The 20,325-nt window shown below is 24.8% G+C and overlaps 1 protein-coding gene across 1 annotated transcript in view; it reads left to right on the forward strand.

Annotated features, from left to right (window-relative positions):
- The window catches only part of wdr7 (WD repeat domain 7), a 65,473-nt gene that overhangs the window by 33,323 nt on the left and 11,825 nt on the right, over positions 1-20,325 (forward strand). The window contains exons 15-17 of the mRNA XM_073824067.1: positions 9,311-9,544; positions 12,136-12,632; positions 19,213-19,298. Of these exons, the coding sequence (XP_073680168.1) occupies positions 9,311-9,544; positions 12,136-12,632; positions 19,213-19,298 (817 nt within the window). The remainder of the gene's footprint in view (positions 1-9,310; positions 9,545-12,135; positions 12,633-19,212; positions 19,299-20,325) is intronic.

Below are 20,325 nucleotides of genomic sequence, written 5' to 3' on the forward strand. Positions count from 1 at the left end.
CATGCATTTATTTTGGTTTATTTATTTATTATTATTTTATTTTTAATTTAAGGTTTTGTAGTTTTAATGTGTTTTATTAGTTTTTTCATTTAGATGTTTTAATTTTATTTCAGTTTATGAACTTCAGTACTTTTTACTTAATTTTTTGTTTATTTTAGTATTTATACTTCTACATTTAAGTCTTTCAATATTTATGTTGTTATCTAAATAAATTAAATATTTATAATTGTAACATAAATTATACTTTTTCTTAGTTTAATAATTGTTATTTGTTAGTTTCAGTGATTTTAAATACACACATTTTATTTATTTATTATTATTTTATTTTTAATTTAAGGTTTAGTGATTTTTGTCATTTCTATTGTCATTTAATTTTGTTTTTACTTAAATTTTTGATTTTATTTCAGTTTTATGGACTCTAGTACTATTACATTTACTTTTTTATTTTAGTATTTATATACTATTCAAGTATTTATCAATTTTATTAATTTCATATTTTAAGTTTTGATCGTAATTTAAGTTTTAATAGTTTTATGTGCTTTTTTCATTAGTTTTAGTTTTTAACTATGTATTCAGCCATATTACGGCAGCAAACTTCCTTGACTATTACGCCGGAATGGAAGTTTAGTTTTACTCGCCGCTTTGCATTTCCACCGGTCTTAGTACACGATATAACTACAGAAGAGTCAAGTTTTAAATACAACAAATATGGAAACTCGTTGGTCATTTTTGAACGTGATGCTATTGGTCTAATAGGATTCAATGATCTATGCAAAGCTATGCTAAAAGTGATATCGCCAGAACAGGAGAACGGCTGAATGGATTTCAAAACGGTAAAACTCAACTTATTAACTCGGGGGGGGGAGTTGGAGAATGAGCCTATTTCCAAAAAAAGTGGAGTGTTCCTTTAATATGAATTTATGAATTTGATTGCACTCATGCATGTCTCTCTTTTTTCACCCTATTTTATCCAACAATGTGCAAGCAGATTTGGTATTTCTTTCTTTACCTTAAACAAATAAATCTTAATGACAAAGTGAATTGTATACATTCTTTAGTTTTGAAGGTAAAATACCCCCACTGATATCGGCCGATACTCAGAATTTTTGGTATCGGATCGGTTTTGAAAAAATGGTATGGTTGCATCCCTAGTAAAAAGGGTGTTTCTGGTGGTCAAATGACATTGTATGGTTGTGTGTGTGTGATTATTGTTCTCTTGCTGGGTCTCTATTGAACTCACACACACCCAGCTGAGCTAATGACACATAACCACCAGCAATCACACCTCAGACCCTTCAGTCTGTCTCTGTGTCTCTCAGTCTGTCTGTCTGTCTGTGTGTAGCATCATCTCTATGGCTCTGTCTGTCTGCATACAGTCTCTGTGTTCATGCATATAAACATTAATGTGTGCTCCTGATTGTCCTTGAGCTGTGTCAGTTCTACACATGTCTGTGTGTTAATGCATTAGTGAAAGATTGTTTGTTAAATGCATACGTGTGTGTGTGTGTGTGTGTATTGATTTAGTAATGACTGACACACTTTTGTCCGCTAGTGTTTATTTTACTGCACTCTTGTAGAAACGCTTCTCTTATTCTGCATACTAACAGTGTCTCTGCATTTAGTGTTTAGTGTTTAGTGTGTGTTGATTCATACTGATTGGCTCTCTGAGGTTTTGTTCTGGTTTGTTTGAATACAGACAGGAGTCTCAGTGGGAGTTTGAATGATTTTGATGCTGTTTGTGCAATTCATATTTTCCCAAACCATACACAAGTATTAATTTAAATCTGGAAAATTTGGGTGAATGTTAACATGAAATTGTGTAATATAATATTCAAATAGTTTTATGATCTTTAGTACTTTTTACATTTAATTTTTGTGTTCATTTTAGTACTTTTATACTATTAAAAGAATGTTATTGTAGTATTGTTTATATGATATTTTGCAATATTTGAATTTAATATTTTAAGTTTTGATCATAATTTAAGTTTTAGTAGTTAAGACGTATTAAATTAAATCAAAATGTAGTTCTTAATTTAGTTATTTTTTTTAGAGTTCTATATATATATATGTGACCCTGGACCACAAAACCAGTCATAAGGTTAAATTTTACAAAACTGAGATGTATATATAATATGAAAGCTCAGTAAATAAGCTTTCTATTGATGTATGGTTTGTTAGGATAGGACAATATTTGGCCGAGATACATCTATTTGAAAATCTGGAATCTGAGGGTGAAAAAAAATCAAAATCCTGAGAAAATCACCTTTAAAGTTGTCCAAATTAAGTTCTTAACAATGCATATTACTAATCAAAAATTACATTTTGATATGTTTACAGTAGGAATTTTACAAAAAATCTTCATGGAACATGATCTTTACTTAATTTCCTAATGATTTTTGGCATAAAAGAAAAATCAATAATTTTGACCCATACAATGTATTTTTGGCTATTGCTACAAATATACCCCAGCGACTTAAGACTGGTTTTGTGCTCCAGGGTCACACACACATATATATATATATATATATAGGCACTGATATGTATGTAAAGAAAATGAATAATTAACTTTTTTTTACTTGTGACATTATTTTCATACAAAACATTATGTACATTTTCCACCAAAGTTTCCTTGTTATCATGCAAAACTAAGATGCTACTGAAAATCTTCTTGTCAGGACACAATGGGTCTTATTTTTTTTAAGAATGAATGATTTTTTTTTTCTTTTTTTCATTTACATGAGACCAATAATAACACAATCCAACATGCTCTTTTCAGCATATTATGAAATTTAAAAAAACACAATAATCCTGGTGGTGTTGAATGTCCTCTAGAGGGCAGTGTGTCTCCATCCCAAATAACACCTGACAGCTCAGTTTTCATGGGATTCCTGACAGCAGGGTAAAAAAAGTGCTAAATGCAAATAATAAAATACCTAAAATCATATATTTTGATGTCAAAGTCAATGCATTTGGCAGATGCTTTTATCCAAAGTGACATGCATTTCATTCATGGTATGTTGTCAATTCATGCAATCCCTGGAAATCAAGCCCATGACTATATTACATCCTACTTTATCACATAAAGCAATATTTTTTTCAGAATTGCCGCATACTGTTGACATAGTGTACACAGTAGTCTACCAGAATTATGTTTAAGGCTAAATCGTCTGCATTTGGTGTGTTTTTAATGCACTGAGCAGTGATGTTTGGTTAAACTGTCATTACAAGCATCACGTGACGAGCTGAGATCTCCAGCCGGAGTCTGGAGACGCGTGGAAGGTTTCTGGTGTCAGGTGTCCAGTAATGATGCTCATCTTATGTGTTTAAAATAGCCCAGCGCTTCTGGGACAGACAGCGCTCTGTTCGTCTTAATGATGCGCTCGTGTGCTTCTGGCCTTGGAAAAGCTGGCCGAGCGAGAGACTGAGACGACTGCAACAGAGAGAGAGAGAGAGAGAGAGAGAGAGACAGGTCTTCATTCAGATAGAGTGTATTCTTTAACACAACAATGTTAGACAGACAGAAACTGTTACAGTAAGTGTTACTGAGACCCACATATTTTATTTTCAGTTTATTTAATATTTTTAAAATCATTTTTAATGCTTGTATTTTTATTCATTTTATTTGTATTTCATTTCATATTTTTTATTTAATTTATTTTATTGTTAGAATTTATTCTGTATTTTATATTTGTAATTTATTTTATGTTTTTCATTTTATTTCATGCTTTTTTAAATTTAATGCTTAATTTAATTATTATTATGTTTTGTTTGTCAAGCTGAAATTTATTTGTTTAATTCTGGAATGTTCTGTTAATTTTATTTCGTTCAGATTTTTTCCCCCTCTTTTACAGGCTGACATTATATTTATTTATTTATTTATTTATTTATTTATTTTGACATATTCATTTAGTTCTGAAATGCTATAATAATAATTTTGTTTTGTCTGTATGTCTGCATTGAGGCCAGACTGCAACAATTGTGTTCTGGATAAAATATAATTATACTTTTTACTTTATTTTTATATAAAATGTGTCAAATGTGTTACCCTTTATTTTATATTTTTATTTATTATTTTTATTTAACATTTAATTTTAAAATATAATTGAGACCCAAATATATTTTTTTCTCTTTTAATTTACTTTTTATATTTTATTAAAATGTTTTGTTTTATTTCTGTCATAATTTTTTATAATGTAAAATTATTTTTTAAGAATAATATAAATTAATTTAATAATTAATTCAATAATTCTTTCTTTATATATGTAAATTATTTATTTTAGTTGATTAAACTTAAACTTTAAATAAAAAATAAAAATAATAATTGATACTGAGACCCACATATTTTATTTTAATATAAAATATATGTGAAATTGTTACTGAGACTCTGATATTTTATTTTGTGTATTTATATTAATATAAAATATGTGAAATTGTTACTAAGACTCACATTAATTTATTATATTTTATTTATTTATTTTTAAATACATATGAAATTTTTACTGAGACTTATATATTTTGTTTTATTTTATGTAAATTTAAATATGTAAAATAGTTACTTTTGCATTTTTATTTAAATATTTTATTTATTTAATTCTGGAATGCTGTAATAATTTTTATTTAATTTCTTTTGTATCAATTTTTTTTTTTTGTTTTACCGGTTGTGTTAGAGCCAGACTGCAACAGTTGCGTTTCATGCTGGTTTGCTGTTTCATTTTTTATTTCATTTTATTTTATATAGAATATAAATATATATGTGAAATTGTTACAGAGTTCCAAATATTTGGAATGCTGTAATCATTTTATTTCATTTTGTCTGTATCTCTTTTTTTGTTTTCCCGGCTGTGTTAAAACCAGACTGCAACAGTTGCGTTTCATGTTGGTTTCCCAGAAACATGAAGGCAAATAAAAGAGGAGTGAGGCCTTATGCTCTCTCCTCCTGTGTTTCTGTGTTTCTGGTCAATGCACTGAGCTTCGGCTCCTCAGACCGCCGTCAGAGCCATTGAACAGGAGACAAAGACTCCAGGAGTCTCTGCGTTACAGTGAGGATCACAGCGAGACACACAGAAACACATGAAATACAGCACCACTTCACGGCAGTAAATAAACCAGAGTAAAATAATTGTAATGCACAGCTTGTTATAGCTCATGCTCGTTTATTTAATGCTTCGTAGTATGTATTTATGATTTAAGCTCTAACGCATCACGTTTCAGCGTCTGTGTCCGAATGGTCTGACAATGGTCGCTATATAATACTTTAATTATAAAGTATATAATATATACCGGTATCTATCTATTTAATTGTATTTAATATTTCACATTTTATAAGAGAATAATAAGTGTTATATTTGCTTAAATTATGTGTGTATGTTTATGTTTTTAACTATATTTTATATTTGTTTTATATTATTATATTTATTAAATATTTACATTTTTTTATTAAAATAAGGTTAATATATTATAATGATGATAATAATAGTAGGAATACCATTAATAAATCATTTATTTTAAATAATGTAATTCATGTATTTTATTACTATCAATATAATGAATATTATTTTTTAATTATACATATATTAATTGATTTTAACATTTCAAATTTTATAAAGAGAATATATTTGAAGTGAATAATAATAAATATTATATTTACTTAAATTATGTGTGTGTATCTATGTATTTAACTATAATTTATATTTGTTTTATATTTATTACTTTTTACATTACTTTTTTAAATTTTGTTAAAATGTCTAATTATATATGTATCTATTTAACTGTAATTAATTTAGATTTTTATTAATTATTGAAAATCAAATTATATATATATATATATATATATATATATATTTATATATGAATATATATATATATATATATATATATATATATATATATATATATATATATAAAGAGAAGAATAAATAATATATTAAATGATGTGTGTATATTTATGTATTTATATTATATTTGTTTTATATGTAATAAATAATACATTTAATTGTTTATTTTATGAAAATATTTCATTAAAACAATGTTAATATAAAATATTATTATTATTAATAATAATAAAATACAAATAATAATTTATTTTTTATATTAATAATATATATTCATAATATATGATATAATAATATATTTTAAGAGAATAATAATAAATATTATATTTACTTAAATTGTGTTTGTGTATTTATGTATTTAACTGTATTTTATATTTAGTAAATAATTCATCTATTTTTTGTATTTTTCATATTTAATATTTTATTAAAATACTGCTAATCTATAATAATACGATTGATAGTAAAATACCAAAAATAAATTATTCGTTTTTTTTAAAATGATATAATTGATGTACTTAATTATTATTATTAAAATAATGATTAATTTATTTAATTAATAAATTTTGTATCTATTTATTTGTATGTAATATTTAAAATTTTATACAAAATAATATATTTCAAGAGAATAATAATAAATACAGCATTTACATAAATTATGAGCATCACAGCGAGACACACAGAAAGAAATAAAATGCAGGACGACTTCACTGCAGTAATACAATCAAGAACAGACTGCAGTTTATAACCGTAGTAAAACAATTATAATGCACAGCCGGTTACGCCTCATTTATTCAATGCTTTATAGTACGTATTTATATTTTACGCTCGAAAGTTTTTGATTCGGAAGCGAACGGTCTGACGGCGGCCGCTCGTAAACATCCTCCTTGATGTTTGTAATGGATCGCAGGTGCTTTGTTCATCGAATTAACATTGAATAACAATTAGCAAGCTCGCTATTTAATACGGGCCGACTGGAAGCAGATGAGATGAGATGAATGCTGCAGGCCTTAATGAGCATTAGAGATTATTACACAGATCATCAAATAAACCGATTATCCAGCGCGCTCAACAACTTTTGACGGATGTGTTTGAGGAAAACTGGCTGATTGCTGCCGTTAAAATGAGCTTTGATGAGGAGAACGGCTTGAATCTCATGAAAACACTCAAGAACGCGTCCGGCTCGTGTTTCACTCCACAAATCAAACAGAGGATAGCTTTGCTTCAAGAAAATGGAGAATGTTATTAGAATACATTTTTTATTTATTTTAGTTGATTATTTTATTTTAATTAAACTCAAAAAAAATATAAAAACATGAAAAATTAAAAAAAAAAAATCTTATGTAAAATACATGTTACTGAGACTCACATATTTTATTGTGTAGTTGTTATTATATGTTTATATAAAATAAAATATAATTTATATTTTATGTATTTATATTAATGTAAATATATGTGAAGTTGTTACCGAGACAAGATTTTATTTTATTTTAAAATACATGTGAAATTGTTACTGAGAGTCATATATTTAGTTTAATTTAATGTAATTTATATATTGTTTTACTTTAAATATGAGAAATTGTTACTGAGACTTGCATATTTTTTATGTAATATTTTATGTTAATATAAAATAAACAATAAAGTTTATTCTATGTATTTATATTAATATAAAATAAATGTGAAAATTATTAATTAAAATAAAATTAAATTAAATAAAACACATTTTATAAAACTCATGTGAAATTGTTACTGAGACTCACATATTTTATTTTAATATATAGTAAAATATAACTTATATTTTATGTATTTATGTATTTATATTAATATAAAATGAATGTGAAATTGTGGCCGAGGCCCAAATTTAATTTAATTTAATTTAATTTATTTATTATTAATATAAAATTGTTAATGAGACTCATATGTTTCGTTTTATTTCATGTAATTTATATTTTGTTAATTTAATGTTAAATTTTTACTGAGACTTATATTTTATTTTAATATAAAGTAAAATATAATTTATATTTTATGTATTTGTTAATATAAAATAAATATAAAATTGTTGCAGAGACCCACATTTTATTTTATTTTATTTTATTTTATTTTATTTTTATTTATTGTTAATATAAAATACATGTAAATTGTTATTGAGACACATTTTATTTTATTTTATGTAATTTATATTTTGTTCATTTAATGTTAAATTGTTACTGAGACTCACATATTTTATTTTAATATAAAGTAAAATATAATTTATATTTTATGTATTTATGTTAATATAAAATAAATGCGAAATTGTTGCAGAGACCCACATTTTATTTATTTTATTTTATTTTATTTTATATATTTTATTATTAATATAAAATACATGTAAAATTGTTATTGAGACACATTTTATTTTATTTTATGATATTTATTATTTGTTAATTTAATGTTAAATTGTTACTGAGACTCACATATTTTATTTTAATATAAAGTAAAATATTTTTATTTTATGTATTTATGTTAATATAAATTAAAATAAATGTGAAATTGTTGCAGAGACCCACATTTTATTTTATTTTATTTTTATTTATTGTTAATATAAAATACATGTAAATTGTTATTGAGAGACATTTTATTTTATTTTGTGTAATTTATATTTTGTTAATTTAATGTTAAATTGTTACTGAGACTCACATATTTTATTTTAATATAAAGGAAAATATAATTTATATTTTATGTATTTATGTTAATATAAAATAAATGTGAAATTGTTGCAGAGACCCACATTTTATTTATTTTATTTTATTTTATATTTTATTATTAATATAAAATACATGTAAAATTGTTATTGAGACACATTTTATTTTATTTTATGTACTTTATATTTAATGTTAATATAAAATAAAATATAACTTGTATTTTAGTTGTATTTATATTAATATAAAATATATATGAAATTGATTTTATTTTATTATTTTACTTTATTTTTAAGTTTTTTTTTTTAATACATGCAAAATACATTTTCCCCCATATTTTATTCCTGCTTCAGTTAAAGTCATTATTAATTTAAAACATATTTTTTCTTATACACAATTTTGCACGATGCACCAATTTTTATAAACTTTCTATTCTAAAAAACAAGAATAAAATGTTTGGGCCGTCTTTCAGTGTGATTCGGATGGTTTTCTAGCCTGTTGGGCGAATCTGTGAGCAGGTTTAGCTTTTAAGAGAAAGGCTGTTTGACTCTCTGGTGCAGAAATCACTGTGATCCGCTCTCAGCGCGGCTTTCTTTTCATCATCCCGAGCGCCGGAGCAAAATCATTGACCCGAACCTCTCTGTTGTTCAACTTCAGCAGCACACAAGAGTTTCACACGTTTTTTTCTTGCCGTCTCTTGTAAAGACACTTTGCTTTGAATCAGTGGCAGGACACAAAACTGAGGTGTCCTTTCTAGTTTTCTTGTATTAAATGTCTCTTTCTTTGTCTGTTCCTTTGCTGCAGGGAAACCTTCCCAAATACTCCCATAACTCTCTGGTGGTGCAGGCCATGAAGACCAACCTGACGGATCCCGACATGCATGTGCTGTTCTTCGACGTGGAGGCTGTGATCATCCAGTTACTGACGGAGGAGGCGCAGCGGCCCAATCCCACACTCGTCTCTCCGGAAACGCTGCAGAAGGCTCCGGGCGGAGCTGATAAAGGCGGATCCTTCTTGGCCAATAAGATCTTCAAACAGGTCAGACTCAGGATTGCTCGACAGAAGGGCTGGGGTTTGTCAAGACGTCACATGATTGGGTGTTTAAATCATTAAATAGACAACAAGTAGGTTATTATTTCATGTCATTAGCAAATAGTGGAGCTTTAAGATCTACGATTGAGTCTGATGTTGATTTAGGGGCCATTTAGACGGGACAGGTTATGGCATTTTATCTTAGTTTTTTTTAATGGAGCAAATCTAGTATTTGCAAAATAATACGCTTAATTGCTCTGATGGGATTAAATATATATTTAATAGTATTTAATATTTCAAATTGGAAAAAAAATAGATTTGAAGAGATTAATAATAAATATATTTACTTAAGTTATGTTTGTGTATTTATGTGTTTAACTATATTTTATATTTGTTTTATATTTAGTAAATATTACATTATTTTTTTTATTAAGATAATGTTAATATAATGATAATAATAATAATAATAATAATAATAATAATAATAGTAATAAAGAAATAATACCAATAATATATATTTTTTAATATATATATATATATATATATATATATAATGAATATATTTTAATCATATATGCATCTGTTTGTTTAATATAAAAAAAGAAAAAAAATATTCTATTCACTTATTATGTATATTTATGTATTTAACTGTTTATATATATATATATATATATATATATATATAAAAGTGTTTTATATTTATTAAATACTACATTGATATTTTTATTAAAATATTTAAAATAATGCTAATATATAATAGCAATATTACAAAATATGAATTATTTTTAAAAATGATATAATTTATGTATTGTATTAGTGTCATTAATATGATATATTTTAAGAGAAAAATAATGCATATTTTATTTACTAATATTATGTGTATATTTATATATTTAACTATTTTATATTGGTTTTATATTTATTAAATGTAAAATTTAATGTAATAATGTCAAATTAATTTTATTTTATGAAAATATTTCTGAAAATAAATTATTATTAATATAATTATAAATTGTAAATATCATATTTACTTAAATTGTATATATTTATGTATGTAGCTGTTTTATATTTGTTTTATATTACGTGTAATTTTTTATTTAAAATAATGTTAATTATTATATTTAAATCTTTATATTTTTTGTATTTATAAATATTACTTTTAATTCATTTTATTAAATATTGAAAAAATAATATTGATATATAATTACAATTATAAAAAGATAATAATTTTAAATAATAATAAGTAATAAATATATTAATAATATAATAATACATTGTTATATATTTGATTGTAATTAATATTTCATATTTTATAAACAAAAAATACACTTTAAGATAAGAGTTGTAAATATTTTATTTACTTATATTTTGTATAACTTTAATATTTTATTAAATATTATATTTAATCATACTATGTATGTTTATTTGATTGTATTTAATATTTCAATTTTATATAAAAAACCCTTTTAAGGTAAGAGTTGTATTTTATTTACTTATATTTACTTATATTTTTTACAACATTAATAAATCTATTTAATCATATTGTGTATGTTTATTTGCACTTATTTTGATTTAATTTTATAGATTTTATCGGAAGAAACGGAAATATCAAACATGGTGGATGTTTTAGTTCATAGAAGGAAATGAATAAATGTTTGTCAAAATCTCTCGCCTTTGTTTTGAGTTTTAGATTCTATTCTATGTATTTAAATTAATATAAAATAAATGTGAAAATTATTAATTAAAATAAAATTAAATTAAATAAAACACATTTTATTTTATTTTGTTATTAATATAAAACACATGTGAAATTGTTATTGAGACACATATTTTATTTTATGTAATTTATATATTTATATTTATTTTAATTTGTTAATTTAATGTTAAATTGTTACTGAGACTCACATATTTTATTTTAATATATAGTAAAATATAACTTATATTTGATGTATTTATGTATTTATATTAATATAAAATGAATGTGAAATTGTGGCCGAGGCCCAAATTTAATTTAATTTTATTTTATTTATTTATTATTGTTAATGAGACTCATATATTTAGTTTTATTTCATGCAATTATATTTTGTTAATTTAATGTTAAATTGTTACTAAGACTTTTATCTTAATATAAAGTAAAAGATAATTTATATTTTATATATTTATGTATTTATGTTAATATAAAATAAAAAATAAAGTTTATTCTATGTATTTATATTAATATAAAATAAATGTGAAATTATTAATTAAAATAAATTTAAATAAAATAAAACACATTTTATTTGTATTTACGTATGTATGTATTTATGTATTTGTTAATATAAAAAATATACAATTGTTGCAACATTAATAAATCTATTTAATCATATTGTGTATGTTTATTTGCACTTATTTTGATTTAATTTTATAGATTTTATCGGAAGAAACTGAAATATCAAACATGGTTTAAGATGTTTTAGTTCATAGAAGGAAATGAATAAATGTTTGTCAAAATCTCTCGCCTTTGTTTTGAGTTTTAGATGTAAGAAATTTGGAGAAGTAAAAGCAAGTTGTTGGTTTTGATTACTGTGTGTGATTTATCTCACGTCACACCTCCACAGGTGAAGGAGACCATTAAAGAAAACATCAAGGAGCACCTGCTGGACGAAGACGAGGATGAAGAGGAAGAGCAGCGGCGGCGCGAGGAGAAGTCCAAGTCTCTGAGTCTGCTGGAGTACAACCTGACCATGGACACGGCCAAACTCTTCATGTCCTGTTTGCACGCCTGGGGTCTGAACGGAGAGCTGGACGAGGTGTGTCTGAACCGGCTGGGGATGCTCCGACCGCACACGCCCATCTCCTTCGGCCTGATCTCCCGCGGCGGACACATGTCGCTCATGCTGCCCACCTTCAAAGACTCGCTGCTCCGGCAGCTGGCCAAGGGATGCGCCGAGGGACGCAAGCTCTCCGTCTCCGAGATCGTGGGCAAGGGCACGTACGGCGTCTCCAGAGCCGTGACCACGCAGCACCTGCTGTCCGTCATCTCGCTGGCCAACACGCTGATGGGCATGACCAACGCCACCTTCATCGGGGAGCACATGAAGAAAGCGCCCGCCAGGTGAAAACACAGTCAGACACTCAATAATCAGTGGCGCAACTTGGTTTTTAAAAAGCGGGTGGGACACTTTCTTTCTTTTTTTTTTTTTTTTTTGGCAGTATTTTTTATTTTTGGCCAAAGTAATTTAGAAATATAGCATTTTTTACAAATACTTTTATATAAATTCTTGTATTTTACTTTTATATTTTGTTTAAATATTTGTAAATATTTAATTATTTTATTGAAAAAGATAAATAATAATAATACAATTATAATAGAAATAATACAAATATCAGTTATTATATTTATATATATATATATATATATATATATATATATATATATATATATATATGTTTATGTATATATTTTTATAATTTCTTTTTTTTTTTGGCAGTATTTTTTATGTTTGGCCAAAGTAATTTAGAAATATATCATTTTTTACAAATATTTTTATATAAATTCTTGTATTTTACTTTTATATTTTGTTTAAATTTTTGTAAATATTAAATTATTTTTTTGAAAAAGATAAATAATAATAAAACAATTATAATAGAAATAATACAAATATCAGTTATTATATTTATATTTGTATATATTTTTATAATTTCTTTTTTTTGGCAGTATTTTTTATTTTTGGCCAAAGTAATTTAGAAATATAGCATTTTTTACAAATACTTTTATATAAATTCTTGTATTTTACTTTTATATTTTGTTTAAATTTTTGTAAATATTTAATTATTTTATTATATTGAATTCAATAATATTAATATCATTATAAAATAGGTTTTTATATAAATTCTTGTATTTTACTTTTAAATTTGGTTTAAATATTTATAAACTTAATTTAAAAATTTAAAAATAGATAGAAAATTAATTACACCAAATATAATAAAATATCAGTTATTATGTTTATATATATTTGTTTAATTTACAGTATGTATTTATATTTATATATAAATATATGTATATTTATTATTATTTTTTATTATATTGAATTCAATAATAGTAATACCAATATAAATTATATAGATTGATAGAAGATAGACAGAAAAGTAATTACACCAAATATAATAAAAATATCAGTTATTATATTTATATATGTGTATATATTTTTATAATTTACAGTATATATTTTATATTTACTAAATTTTTTTATTTTAAAATTATATTTATAAATTAGATAGATAGATAGATAGATAGATAGATAGATAGATAGATAGATAGATTAATAGTAGTATTAATTTACACACATACAACATTTTATTTATAAATGCAAAAAAAAATATACAGAAGTAAATTAGAAATAATTTTTAAATTTTTGTTTAATTATTTTTTACATTTGGTTTTATCAATTAATTTGTAGAAGATATAGATTTATGTTTATATATATATATATATATATATATATATATATATATATATATGTGTGTGTGTGTGTGTGTGTGTGTGTGTGTGTGTGTGTGTGTATATATATATATATTGATACATAGAAAATTAAATAGAAAATTGTAAAAAAAAAAAAAAATTGCGTTAGGAAAATTAACCCTAGTTTTAGGATGCTTTATGTAATTTTTTCAGGACAGTTTTTCCCAAAATTTTAATTACTACAATGCGTAACATTTTTATTTTGTATTTATTGTTATTATTATTATTGATTTGTATTAGTTATTAGACTTTTTTGGTTATTATTAGTAGTAGTAGTATTAGTATTTATTTACACACAATTATTTACAGTTTAATTTATTAACGAATACCAAAAAAAAATCTAAATATACATTTGGTTTATTTTTTAAAAAAAATTTTACATTTTGGTTTTATGAATTACTTATTTAAAAAAAGAGATGTATATTATAAATTATATATTTCACCGACCATTTATTCAGATGACATAGGATGGATGCAAATACTAGGTGTAAAAGACGTCTTAGAAGTGTATTTCAATCAAAAAATAATCATAGAGCAAAAAAAATAGAGCGCTGTAGTGTTTCAGGTGTGTCACGCACACATATACATCTCAAAAAAATAAATAAACCCTGTGCAAAGAAAGTAAACAACCTTGAAGCAGCAGGCGGAGAAACTCAACCTGCTGTTTCCATTGTTTACCTGTGTTTTCTTTTGCGTATCTGGGGGCTTTAATTTTCTGGGGCTCCCAGGGGTTGGATGGAGGTTCAGGTGCGCGGGCGGACAGTGAGATAGAAAGTCTCAAAGCGTGAAGCGTCTCATCTGGACCCGGGGGCAGCGCTGAGCGTTCGTACCCAGGGGACGGGTGCTGTTGTTCTGGTCATGATGGGCTCGCGGGGCGGAGGCGACTGAAGGGTATCGAGCTCCGGCTCGTACCGCGGCCGCCGTTTGTTTGCTGATCGTTCAGCCTGTCCGCAGGTGAGAGATGCGAGCGTCGTGCTCTGCAGGTGAACCGACGGCCGGCTGGAAACGCGTGAAACCCGTCGATACGGCCGTCAATGTGTTTGTGGATCATGTTTGGATTGAAGGGCAGCGCCGCTGATCTCTTTCAAAGTCGCTTTTACCTTGAAATAACTTTCAGAAGTCAATATAATGAGAGCTCGTAAAAGTCTGAGGTAGATTTATACTGTAATTGTCGTGGTTTTTATGTTCGATTTAGTCTTGAGTTATTTATATATGTGACCCTGGACCACAAAACCAGTCTTAAGTCGCTGCGGTATATTTGTAGCAATAGCCAAAAATACACTGTATGGGTCAAAATTATTGATTTTTCTTTTATGCCAAAAATCATTAAGAAATTAAGTAAAGATCATGTTCCATGAAGATTTTTTGTAAAATTCCTACTGTAAACATATCAAAATGTAATTTTTGATTAGTAATATGCATTGTTAAGAACCTAATTTGGACAACTTTAAAGGTGATTTTCTCAGGATTTTTGATTTTTTTTGCATCCTCAGATTTCTGATTTCAAATAGATGTATCTCAGTCAAATATTGTCCTATCCTAACAAACCATACATCAATAGAAAGCTTATTTATTGAGCTTTCATATGATGTATAAATCTCAGTTTTGTCAAATTTAACCTTATGACTGGTTTTGTGGTCCAGGGTCACATATGATCAAAATCACTCTACAGATGATTTTTGTCACTCTATATATCATGATGTACTTATTATTTCTGGAGAATCGCATAATTATACTACATTCCGGTTTTTCTAATAATCATTTTAAAAAGTAATAATTGCAGTATAATAATAATTGCAATATTTATTGTTATACTAATGTAAAAAATAACTGCTGATTTTCTGAATATTTCAACATTTAATCAATCAGTCATATATATATATATATATATATGTGTGTGTGTGTGTGTTAATTTATACCAAATTTGATAATAATTATTCAGAATATATATTACATATTTAATATATGAAATTAATTTTAAAAATTCAATTTACATAAAATTTGATAATATTAATAATGGTATAAAATACATATTTATTGTAGTTATTTATTATTATAATAGTTACTTTTAAATTTAATAATAATAATAATAATTGAGAGTATATATTACATACTTAATATATATTAAATGTATTTTTAAATATTAATTGACTTAGAATTCAATAATATTAATATTGTAGTTATTTAGTATTATAATAATTAATTTTAAATTTGATAATTATTTAGAATATATATTAATGTTTAATTAAGTTCATTTTAAAAATCGAAAATACATAGAATTTATATTTATTTTTTGTATAATACTTAATTTTAATTACTAGTAATTATTGGAATTATTAAAGCTATGCTTATTTTAGGTAATATTTAGTTAATTATTTTAGATAATGCTTATCTTTGTATCATCATGTAAAATATTAATTTGATAAGTTAAACATTAAACATTAAACATTTTATTTTATATATATTAAATTAATTTTACAAATTAAGTTTACATTGAATTTAATAAAATTAATATTGGTATAAAATATATAAATTTTAGTTATTTATTACTATAATAATTAAAAAATTATATATATATATATTTATATATTACATGTGAAAAATGTTTACATAGAATTTAATAATATTAATATTGGTATAAAAATATATATTTAATTTAGTTATTTATTATTATAATAATTAATTTTAGGTGCTAGTAATTCTTGAAATTATTCAAGTTATGCTTGTTTTAGGTAATATTTAGTTTATTTCTTTTAGATAATGATGCTTATCTTTGTATCATCATGTAAAATTTTAATTTGATAAGTAAACATTTTATATATATTAAATTAATTGTACAAATTAAGTTTACATTGAATTTAATAAAATTAATATCTGTTTTAAAAACATTACAAACAGATATCAAAGCATATCTGAACATCTTTCAATCTGTGTGTTGCTCTGAGCAAAATTTTATTCTGATTTTTACGAGGCAATTTAACATTTATAGCCGTTCTTCAGATTCGCTTTCTAAACTCTTCGGAGGGCAAAGTTACGGAGTGGAAAGTGAAAACGCACAGCTGTGCTCCACAAAGATGGGATTTTCGATAGCTTATTAAACACGGATGTTTGTGCGCTTTGCACCAAACTGCAGTTTTACCGTCTTTTACAATGCGTTCAGCCATAAAAGCCAATAAAACAGTCAAAGCGCCTAAAACTTCCCTGACAGACACGCACACCGACTTCATATCAAATGCCTTTTGACTCCATAGTTTGTCAAACTACTCACCTACAGCTTCTTGAAGTCGGTCAGGAGCCGTTTATTTTATGTCTTTTCTCTCAAAATGTGCTTTTAAAAACTCAATTCTGAGCCCAATGTGGAATGAAAGATCTGTTTAACGAGCTCCGGCTCTCGTTAGAGCGAATATGACGGGTGGAGCAGAGATGAATGATCGCAGGACGACACAGAAACCTGAGAGAGCATTAGACACAGAACACTGGACGAACACACAGAAAGACAGGAACTATGAGAAAGAGAGAGAGAGATAACAAGCTGACTAGAAGACGTCTCTTCTTTACTCCTTCTAAATGACAGGAGTTTTTCTTATTAGAGCTACGTTGATAGATAAAAATATATTTTAATGTTTTTTAGTCTTTTTAGTTTCGTTACAAATCTTTAATATTATATATTAGCTAATTATGACTAATTTTTTTTACATTAAATTATAAAAATTGTATAAATGCAAACTATATACCAATTTTTTCCAGACTTTTTAATTTCATCAGAAATTTCATAAATTTTAATTTTAACATTTAGTTATTTATTTATTATATAATTTATTTTTTAAAATTTAAAGTTTTATATTTATTTTATTGTATAAATGCAAACTGTATTGCTCATATTTGAATATTTTTTCTGACTTTTTTTCATCAGAAAGTTTTTAATTTAGTGTAATAATTTGATTTAATTAAATTTTTAACATTTATTCAATTTTGTATTTATTTATTTATGAATTTATTTTTATTATACTTATTACATACATTAATACATATACAACAATACATACATTGTACTAAGTCCCTTGTTAATAGGATGTACACAAAAAATATAAATAAAATAAATATATAAAATTAAAAAAGTTTTTTGTACAATATTTAACTTAATACATTTTTAAATATATATATTTTTAATTCAGTTCAATTTAATTATTTATTTTGCTTTACATTTTGCAAAGTCAATTTTATTAATGGGATGGTAACAATGACAAAATGATAAAATAAATAATTTATTTAAAATACTGTATTTTATTATTATTAATATTAATATTTTTATTATTATTATTATTTAAAATACATATTGCAATTTTTCCTAATTTTTTTCTTAATTTCCTAATCAGAGAAACTATTTTTGCTCAAACAGTAGATTTTATTTTATTTTATTTTATAAATATTTATTTAATTTTTTTTCCTAATTTTATTTCTTTCTTTCCGAAGAGAAGCTATTATTTGGCTGAACAGTCATTGCTGAGTAGATTTAGAATGTTTAATGCAAGAATTGTTAAAAATTAACAAGATTAAAAAGTTTTAAAAAGATTAACCAGTGTTAATAAATTAATTTGAATTTGTTTATTTTATTTTATTATTATTTTTTTTTCCCCTTATCTGATGAACTATTATTTAAGTCTTAAATTTTAATTTAATTTAATTTAATAAGTAACACAACTGTTTAATGTTTTGGCCCTAACTATACCTACACAATATTTAGCATCCTTCAAAAATGTGTTTGTGAAAGCTTTACGTTCTACTAAATAAAATGTATGTAAAATCCACCAGATTTAGCCAATGTGGCTCATTTTTTAAATGTATTAGTAAATGTTGAAATTAAAAATTATTTTATTTTGTATTAATGAAAACAACATATTTAAGTATTTCAAAGTCACCAACAGGATTTAAACACTTGAACAAAAACCTGTAAAAACTATTATTTTTGTTAATATTTTTGTTGATGATCTTTCTTTCTCTCTCACACACACACACACACACACACACACACACACACACACACACACACACACTGATGTTGACATGCATGTATTCAGGGGTTTATACACACAGACACTCGCACTGGTCTGATGTTAAATTCTGTGCTGTGGATGTGTGTGTTAAATATTTCATTTGGCCTTTTGTGTTTCAGGCCCCCAAGACCAGGAACCCCTGAGACCCAGAGAAAGAGCGGCCCGCAGGCCTCCAGCCCGGCCCTGCAAGCACAGATCAAACAAGGTAACTACAAAGACAGAGCGCTCGCCTTCAACATAAAAACCTCTCCATCTCTCGCTGTAAAACAAACGGCTGAAGCTGCTTCACACACAAACCTGACACTGTTCTCCTCAGACTCTCCCAGGATCAAATACTTCATGCACCTCTCTTTCCTTCAGTACGTTTCTTTGCTTTAAAAAAGTTTTTAACATTTTTTTTACAAAAAAGCTAATATGAACTAACAATGAGTGATAGATATTTTTACTGAACTTATTTATCTTTGTTAAAGTTATTTATTAAAATACAGTTATTCATTGTTCACGTTTATAGCACATGAGCTAATATTGACAGACACAATATTTTTTCTTTCTTTCTTTAATCAGGAACAATACTCATTAATAATATATAAAATTAACTTTAACTTTAACTTATTAGTAAATTTTAAAATTAAAAAGGCACCCATTTATGGATTATAAAGTTTTTTTTTTTTTTTCTTAAAAAATGTTACATTTAGTTTTAAAAAGATTAACTAGTATTAATAAATTATTTTAATTGTTAATAATTTTTATTTTATTTTATTTTATAATTTTTTTCCTAATCAGAGGAGCTATTATTTGGTCAAACAATCATTGCTAGTAAATTTTTAATGCAAGAATATATATATATTTTTTAAATGTTAAATTTAGTTTTAAAAAGATTAACTAGTGTTAATAAATTAATTTAATTGTTAATACATTTTATTTTTAATACACTTTTTATTTTATTTGAATGAATATTATATATATATATATAAATATTTTTTTTTTGTTAATTGTTAAAAATGTTACATTCAGATTTGAAAAGATTAACTAGTGTTAATACATTCATTTAATTATTAATTTAATTGAATTAATTAGTTAAATTTTAAATGTTATTTATTTTTTTTATTTTTTTAAATGTTAAATTTAGTTTTAAAAAGATTAACTAGTGTTAATAATTTAATTTTATTTTATTTTAATAAATATTTAATTTTTTCCTAATTAGAGAAACTATTGTTTGGCCAAACAATCAT

The sequence above is a fragment of the Garra rufa genome, chromosome 19 (genome assembly GCF_049309525.1).
Source record: "Garra rufa chromosome 19, GarRuf1.0, whole genome shotgun sequence".
Lineage (NCBI taxonomy): Eukaryota > Metazoa > Chordata > Actinopteri > Cypriniformes > Cyprinidae > Garra > Garra rufa.